Raw genomic sequence first — 8941 nt, 5'->3', positions numbered from 1 at the left:
AGCAGAAAGGAGTATATACTAACAAAGGCAAACAACAACAAATTGCATGTCCTTCCGCCTTAGATGCAACACAAAATACGCACTTATATTTACTTTACAAGGCACAGGGGCGTCTACAGCCACCCATCTGTGACCCACCTGCAGCATTAATGAAAACTGTAAGTGACTTGATACAGATACTCTCAGGTGTATTGGTAGCTTGGGACCAACTGACATGCACCTGGAGCCAACAATTGGCACACCTTTGTTTATAAGGGCATTGCGAAAGTGCGCAGCTATATTACGAAAGGTATAGAAAAGTTTCTGGACTAAGTCAGGCGGAAAATATGTTTATTTGTGATCATTATTTCGCCTAAAATCGATATAGATAATCACACAACAAGTCACGATTTGATATAAGTTTCATTAATTGTTTATTAATTTAGGGCAGGGGAAATAAAGTGATAGAAGATACCAAAGGAGAGCATAAAGTATCATGTGAGATAGCAAATCGACACCGAATATAGTTATGCATTGATTTTTGGGAAAGAGCGGGAATAATTGATAGATCTCTGTTTGCACAACTTCATTATACCCTCTTTCACCCATTTTTTAATTGGTACAGGGTATAAAAACCACGAAATCAAAGATTGGCATCCATTTTCCAGTAAACTTTTCTAAACTTAGTAAAAGTCGACTGTAAATTGCGAAAGAAATAGTTCAATTATTAATAGTAATAGAAAAATAAATAGTGAGCAAATAAATTAAATAAATAAATTAGACATTAAAATTAGATTTAGGACTACATTTATCTGGCTGTGCAAAAGATGGCAACTGTCTGCCCCTTAGAGTCTCACAACTTCAACTCCCTGCGGCGTAAAGAGGGACTCGGCTGCCAATTTGAGCTTCTCATTGACCAATTTGGCGATTTTGGGGGTGCGACGCCAGACGAATTCGCGGGTTCGGTCGTGATTGTCCTTGCTCTCCACCTCCACCTGCACAAAAGGAACAGAGGAACACACATAGAATGAAAGCTAATTGCTCAAAGCACAAAGAGGGACTATGGTAACGGGCTAACCTGTTTGGGCTGCTGCACCTTGATTGACATCAAGGTGGCCCGATCATCCAGCACACTGAACTTGATGCGGCCGATCATCTCGTTGGTCCTGGCCGTGGCGCTTTTAACGTTGCGCACACTGCCCCGCTTAAAGGACTTCTCCACGCGCAGAGTCAATGGGCCCAGCGTAAATCTGGCCTTAATGGTCGAATTGCGTCCTTCCGCATCGCTGATCACCTTCACGTTGCCCACACGTTTCAGTGACGCCAGACCGGACAGACTGCCTTCGGCTTTTTGCAGCTTCTCCACTTCCGTGCCCGCCTTGGATGCCCCCACGCCGGCTGGCTGATTGTAGTTGGCGTTGCCCGCCTTCAGCGCCGCCGCAGCCGCTGCCTTTTTCGTGTTGTGTTTATGCGTCGCCTGCTGCTGCTGTCCGGCCGTGGATTTCTTTTGGTTGGCTTTGACGCTTGCCTGCTCCCCATTGAACACGGTGCGAGTTTCCGCTTTGCCAGAGCCGGATGCCACGGCCTGTTGCCTCTGCTCCTCCACCGCCTGCTGTTCGATGGCTTTGATACCAAGTTCTGTCTGTAATTGCGTCAATTGCTCCTGCAATTTGACAGACTCCGTGCTGCTGGCGGTGCGTGGCTCCGAGCGGGTGTTCTTGCTGCAAGTCACAGAGATTGACAAATTTGCATCATTTGCTTTGACTTTGCCTTAATTTGATGCCAGCTTATACCCCTGCAGAGCGCCCAACGGCTGACTAAGGCCTAGAAAGCAGACCTGATTGCAGTCCAGTTGAGAAACTAAAGAAACTAACTGATGACATTTTAATAGAAACGCTTGTCGAACACTTTGCTGGGCTCTCATTAAACTTCACTTTGAACCTGCACATATCTCGGGATCATTTCGAAGTCCGTTTAGCTACATAGATATCCCGACTGCTTTCTGATTAAGTCATAATAAGACTCCTATATGTACGTACTGGCGCTGGTTAATGGGCAATAGGAGCATTGAGAGAAACCTAAGAGTTCCTTAAATTTATTCAAGATAAGGATATCTTTATCGCTTAAGGAAGGGTCCTCGCTACTATACTATTCCTATCAGTATGCACCAATTTAAGATTTTAAATTTAAATTTTAAATTCTCGCTTAATTTTGTTTTAAATTTTTAGTATTAAGACTTAGTTATTCTATTAAAATATAGCTGGAAATGATATTCAAATTTTTGATTTAAATATCAATTAAATTTATCTCCACTTGAGCTCCTTTCAATCCATTTTATATATTTTACTTGTATTCGAAATTATCTGTTTTAACTATTGCCTTTTGCCACTTACAGTTTTTTGTGAGTTGTTGCTTTGTGGTTAGCATTTCCCTTGGTCTTTGTTGTGGTCTTCACGGCAGCGCTTCCATAGGTGGGCGTGGCCGAGCGCCCGGCCAAACGTACCACAAACGGATCGTAATTGTCGGCCACAATGCGATTTATGCGAGAGAATATGGCATCGATGAAATGATTATGGCGCGCTTGGAATGCATCCGTTGACATGTCAATGACGTTGTTTTTCAGATCACCTGCCCCACACCATAGAAGATGTCAATGTTAATACGCTTTCAGGAGGCTCGCTTAAGAGTTTTTTTTTCGTGTGTTGTGTGTTGGTTTTTGAATAAAGGACATTTCAAGGCCCTGGATGGGTAATTTTGCAGCATGCAGTGTTTCTAATTTAAGATGTGTGAATGTCAACCCGTGCAGGCTTGCCTAGAGCACACCAGAAATAGTTAGGCGCACATACACAAATACGTAATAAGTGTTGACTGTGTATATGTGTGTGTGGGTATGTCACTCAGGAAAATATTGCTTAGCAAATAATGTTATAAAAAGCGTTGACATTGAAGCAGCGCAGCCACAGACTCGTATATAATAGAACATCGCACTAATACACTTAAGAACTATGCCAGGGATGGACGTTGGGTACCAATAAATAACGTGGCTCAAATGCCACAGGAAATTAATAAGCCATTTTATTACCCGACCAAGTATTTTCCTTTGCATCCCATTTCCACCCGTGCAAAATTAAAATTGACTTTTAAGTGCTCTTGCAATATGGGAATATATGTGATGTTATATAAGCTTGCACAGACTACAGCCAAGTCGTGTCGAGGATTAACTCGTGAAAGCACAAGAGAGCAGAGGACAAGAGAACAGAGTTAACATCAGTAAAAAGGTAAAAACATAAATGATTTAGTAACAGCCAATACTGAGAACTCGGCGACATTTAAATATTTAGCTAAATATCTATATTCAGAGCACAAGCGAATCTCAACGTTATGTTATCGTAATCATTACGACTATGAAGTCTTAGTTTGAATAATGATTAATGATTGAAATATTTTCACAAATCAAATTATACGTAACCCTCAGATAAATGTGACTTAAGTATTTCGAATAGTTATTCGAAGACTTCTCCAACCCTTAAGCCCATACACTGAATTGTATAGAAAATAGCACATTGTGCAGTCATCGCTAGAAATATTGAACTACTTATGTGTATTTTACATGTGGGCGTGTGAGTCTTTCTTTTTTGCACTTCGTTCTATACTGTAACATGAACTGGGTAAGTACACATGTATAACCTAGCATATGGCCTCTTGGTTAACTATTAACGTCAACTTTGTCCTTTTGTTGTAACTAATTGAAGCGAAATTGTGATCAAGTTCATTGCGCCCGTTCTACATTTGACATATTTAAAATAGATACTAGCCAAGTTTTTTATAGAAAACCATAGTGCACCAATACCTTCACATAAGTATGCTTGTGTTTGTGTGCGTGTGTGTGGTTGTGTAGAAGTATCTATGTGGAAGTTGCGCCCAGCCACACGGAGGAAAATAATTATGTACAAGTGCCTGGTGTAATCCATACATATATAAATGAGCCATGTGATGCTGCTAGTGATGAGAGTAAGAGAGACGGAAGGAGTGAGACAGACAGACATAGAGAGTGAGAGTGAGAGCGAGAGAGAAAGTGTTACCAATACCTTGACCATTATGCAAATAGTGACGCTTGAAAGTGAACTAGGGACATATTTAAATAAAACACAAATTGGGTTTGTTTAGTTTTTTCAATTGATTTCTCAAAAAGTTGTACACAAAATTCATGAAAAATTTATTTAAGCAAATTCTTGTGTGTTTACGTGTGTGTGTGCAGCTTTGCTTGTTTTTGTTTACTTCTTGTTTTGTTTTTACAATATATAATAAATAAATAAATAAATAAATAAATAAATAAACAATAAATTACAAAATAATTGAACCTAAAACGCAAAGTTTAACAATTTGTGCAATGAAAATGTAATTGAAGTCACTTTTCATTATTTGGAAAATTTTGGCAAAGCGTGCGCTGCCTTTCAAGCGTTCAACTTTTAGCTACAATTTACAGTTGGTTTAATTTTGTTTTCTGTGTGTTTTTTTTTTACTTTTATTACAATTTGCGTTATTTACGTTTACGGAAAGGTATGCGAGCCAGAAAAAAAGCCAAAAAATAAAATAGTCAGAGATTAATCTTTGATGTCAATTGTAAGCCAAATGTGTGAAAGCGTGAGTGAAAGGGAAAGTGAGCGACAGAGACAGAGATAGAGAAATACACATATAGAAATATATATATAACGGACTTTGGATATGCATAGATAAATACGCATTGATAATTTCTCCGATAATTGTTGTTGTTGTGAACAATAAAATTAATTACAAAATAGAAGTGAAGCAAGAAAAAATTAAAAATTATTATAGATTACACTATATGAACAATTATTGTTGCCGTTGTGGTTGTTGTTGCTGTTGTTGTTTACATACATAAATTTAGCTATTTGTGTGTGTGTTTGTGTGTATATGTATTTGCGTGAGTGCTTGCGACACGGCTAGCAACAAAAATGCCTGCCAAAATGGCGAATCACCATTCAGCTCAGCCAGTTTTTGCTGCATACCACACGGCGCAATTTTCACATTAATTTTTTGCATTTTTTCTTTGCTTTTTGCGTTGATAATTATTTCAACAATTTGTGCTTCGGCATTAAACATTTTGTTGTGCGTTTTGTTTTTTGTTTTTTTTTTTTTTTGTTTGCTGTTGTTGTTATTTGTGGTGGTTGGTGGTCATGTGGAACAGTCCGTGCGTAAATAACTTGGAATGAAAACGTAATATTTGTGTGAAAGAGTGTGGGCGGGACGGGGGAATGTTGCTTGTGCGTGCAGCTTTAAAGTTTGCATTTGCATTTTTGTTGTGCTCTTGGTTGTTGTCATTTTGCAGATAGTTTGACTAGCACCAAACTCTCAATCCACTCATTTCGAGGATATTGTAAAAATATTCGTTTACTTAAATATGCAATTTTTGTTTTTTTTTTTTTCCATTTTTGTTTTGTTGTGTTTAGTTTTGTTTTGCTTTATGTAAACTAGAGATTTGCGTTCTCATTTTAACTAAAACTCAAAAATAAATAAATAAATAAATAAATTAGAAATAGGTTGTTGCTTTTCAGTGGTTTTTGATCGATCTGTTGTTTGTGGGACTTAGGGATAGTCAGTGCAGGCAAAGAATTATGCAATGTCCAAGAGATTTAATGTGGTCCTACCCAAAAACAGTTGGCAATGCCTTGCAACGTCTTAAGTCATATCAATGTGGTTTGATTGTCCCAGTCATATGCAGTTCCTGTTTAAGCTGTCGTTGTTTGTTGTTGTGGCAGTTGTTTGCTTTTAATGCTTAAGCTCTTTTTTGGACTTCTTGGAAACACTTGTTGATTTTTTGGCTTTGGTTGTTTTTGTTGCTGCTGTTGACTTGGACTCACGTGCTTCGCGTCTGGCCTCGATGACGTCATCGCCAATAATATCATCATCGTCATCATCATCGTCATCGTCGTCAGACTCCTCGTCGTCACCTGTCAGCGCACCTGTAATTTCATCGACTCCATCATCAATATCATCATCACCATCATCATCATCATCATATTCATCGTCCTCATCGTCATCGTCTTCGTCGTCAGACGCTGCGCCGGCGGCAACATTAACAGCAGCAGGCGCTGCTATTGGCCCAGTTGCCACGCCCACAGCGCCCACTACTGGCTGCGCCGGTGCGGTGCTGACCACTAAATTGTTATTGTTATTTTTAAGAGTGTTCTTTGTTGATGTTGTTGTTTTTGTTGTTGTTGTTATATGCTGTTGTGATGATGCTTGATTTGCTGTTATTGTTTGATGTGTCGCATGTTGCTGTTGTGGCAGTTGTTGTTGTATTTGTTGTTGTATTTGTTGTTGTATGTTTTGTTTTTGTTGGTCAATTGCATTGGTGCTACTTAAACTATGGGTGCTACCACTACTACCGTCTACAAGTGCATCTTCATCGTAAAAAACATTTAGTTCACCTTCGTTGTTGTTGTTGCTCGCCGACTGGGCGGGCGCCGCAGCTGCGGCCACATCCTCAACAGTGTTGCCGGCCGCAATGGGCTCAGCAGCATTGCCGCTCTCCGCGGGCAAGTCGACACCATCAGAAATGCCCGAGCTCAGTGAGCCGCTGGAAGCGGCAGGCGCGACTTCTTCGAGCGCCTGCGCGGGTGCAGCGGCAGCAGGGCTCTGCTGGGCGCTGGCAGCGGGCGCCACCTCGTCATCATCGTCCTCATCGTCATCATCTGATAATGAATGTAAAAGGGGCTAAATTGGCTGGCCAGCCGGCTGCACATCCTATGGCTTACCGCCTAAAATATCATCGAATAGTCTATCCAAGTAGTCATCATCATCGTCATCCTCTTCGTCGTCATCATCGCTGGCGGTCGCTGCTGGCGCTGCCTGACCCTGTGGCGTGTCATCTTCCTCCTCATCATCGTCGTCTTCCTCATCGTCATCATCTGTAAACCCCGAAAGCAAAATAACTGCGTTACCCAAGGAAAGGAGAGCACAAAATATTTGTTAATAACATCACACAAATATGCAAATTTCGTGGTTGCGAATGGTGGTTGATCGTTGATCGTTGAGTGCCACTTTGTGGTTGCAATTGCAGTTGCAGTTGCAGTTTCTAGTTGCTGGTGGTGCATGGTGCTCAGGTGCTCGGGTGCTTGCTTAATATCTGTGTGTGTGCAATTGGCCTGGCTACCGGCTACCTACCATCATCGTCATCAACTAAGTCGCCCAAATCCGGCTCATCGTCGTCATCATCCTCATCGTCGTCGTCGTCATCTTCGCTGGCCGGCGCTGCCGCCGGTGCCACCTCGTTGTTGACCGCCTGCTGGCGGGCGACGGCCCTTTCGCTTCTCGATAGCAGCTGCACCGGCGACGCCTCAATCTGCAGCAGCAGCGCACTTAGCACGCATAGCAAAATCACGAATTTCATTATTGGTACGTCTCTGCAACAGATGAAATGCAAAAGAGGAGGAGTTGAGTTGAGTGGAGTTGAAATTGTGGGGCACTTGCAGAACTTTTACTTTTGCGGTTAACCCAATTCGGTGCAGTGCAACACTTTCTTTTTCATGGCTTTTAAATTACATATTTATCGAACAAAGCCAACTGACAGGCCACTAAGTTACTCAGCTTGTCAATAAGACATCAAAGAAAGCAGCCAAATAATTGCAGACACTACGTATTCGCGTGTGTGTGTGTGTGTGTGGTGTACGTGTGTGTAAGTGCGAGTGTAAACATGTTTTTGAACTATGCCTCAAAGTTGCCGCCGGGCTGTGTCCACATGTCCATTTTGTTGGCACTTGACACACAGCAGCAGCAGCAGCAGCAGCAGCAGCAACAACAGAAACTTGAACAACGACGCTTTTTGGACAGCTGCAGGCGCCATTTGACGCCACTCCCGTCGCCGCAGCTACCGCAGTGGCAGGTAAAGACAGCCAGAAGTGAGTGTATTGCAGTGCAACAACGACTCTGTTGCAAATGTTGCAAACGTGCAGAGTCCAAGGTCCAATTGCCAACATTGTGTTACCGCTTGCCAAACTTTCATAGATCTAGACACGTTTTCCTATAGCCAGATTGTAATGGAGGTTCTTCTGATCGAATCCGAGATTCTGACAACATTTCTCAGTGTTAGTAGATGAAATGTATACGTAAGCTGAGATGATGATGTAAATAAATAATACAAAATGAGCCAACTTGAAAAAAAAAGAAACTATTTAGACGATTTATCCGATTCAAGACATGTTGTTTGTTTCCTGTCAGGTTAGCTGAGTTTTAAATGTATTAAATCAAAGTAGGGTATTTGAGGTGTTCGTGTGCCCATCCTGAACTTTCCATTCACATTGGTATTGCTTTGTTGCGGGCTTTGTTGCTGTTTCGTTTCTGTTGCTGCGATTGCTGTTGGCTCTCTAGCCATGACAATCAGCATGGCCAACAGCCAATGGCTATAACAAACAACCGCAACAATTGTTGCTGTTGTTATTGTTGCTGTTGTTGTTGTTGTTGTTGCTATTGTCGCACTGTCAAGTGCGGCTGCCCCAAGTGAAAGCAACGTCGACGTCGCTGCCACGAACAAGTTTTGTGCGGCAGCGTTGCCGCAGCGATTTGTTGTTGTGTTGTTGCCGCTGTTGTTATTGCTGTTGGCCGCCTGTTCGGCCACTTATTGAAAAATGAGTAAAACATTTTAAAAATCGAGTTCAGCTTAGCGCTGATAAGCAATCGTTGCTGGCTATAAAGTAAAGTGAAAACCTAGTGACCTACTGGCCAGGCCCAGACCGGACCAGGCCGGCCAAGTCGGTTGACCAGTTGCAGGGGCCTGCCTGTGGCAGCGGGAGCAGCAGCGGCTTTCCTTTAAGGGCCTCGCCAAGTTGGAGATAGCCCAAATGATAAGCTCAAAGCCGCGTTTCATAGCATCGAAGTGTCTTTCCATGTGCCCGCCCTGTAGATTCGGCTGAAGACGCGTCGTCACGATGCTCTGCTTAAT

General features: G+C 42.0%; 1 protein-coding gene across 1 annotated transcript; it reads right to left on the bottom strand.

Moving 5' to 3' along the window:
- Positions 1–713: 713 nt before the first annotated feature.
- ect (ectodermal) lies at positions 714–8130 on the bottom strand. The gene is made up of 7 exons (XM_064696327.1): positions 7168–8130; positions 6759–6911; positions 6432–6695; positions 5862–5963; positions 2373–2607; positions 1058–1700; positions 714–974 (listed from the first exon to the last, which is right to left on the bottom strand). Exons 1-7 carry the CDS (start codon positions 7391–7393, stop codon positions 825–827), a joined length of 1773 nt encoding a protein of 590 aa, XP_064552397.1. The 5' UTR covers positions 7394–8130; the 3' UTR covers positions 714–824.
- Between the last annotated feature and the right edge of the window lie 811 nt (positions 8131–8941).

The sequence above is a fragment of the Drosophila montana genome, unplaced genomic scaffold, assembly GCF_035044405.1.
Source record: "Drosophila montana isolate Dmon_TW-CO22-7 unplaced genomic scaffold, ASM3504440v1 contig_3846_1, whole genome shotgun sequence".
In the NCBI taxonomy this organism is placed as follows: Eukaryota; Metazoa; Arthropoda; class Insecta; order Diptera; family Drosophilidae; genus Drosophila; species Drosophila montana.
This window is presented reverse-complemented; position numbering and strand designations above follow the sequence as displayed.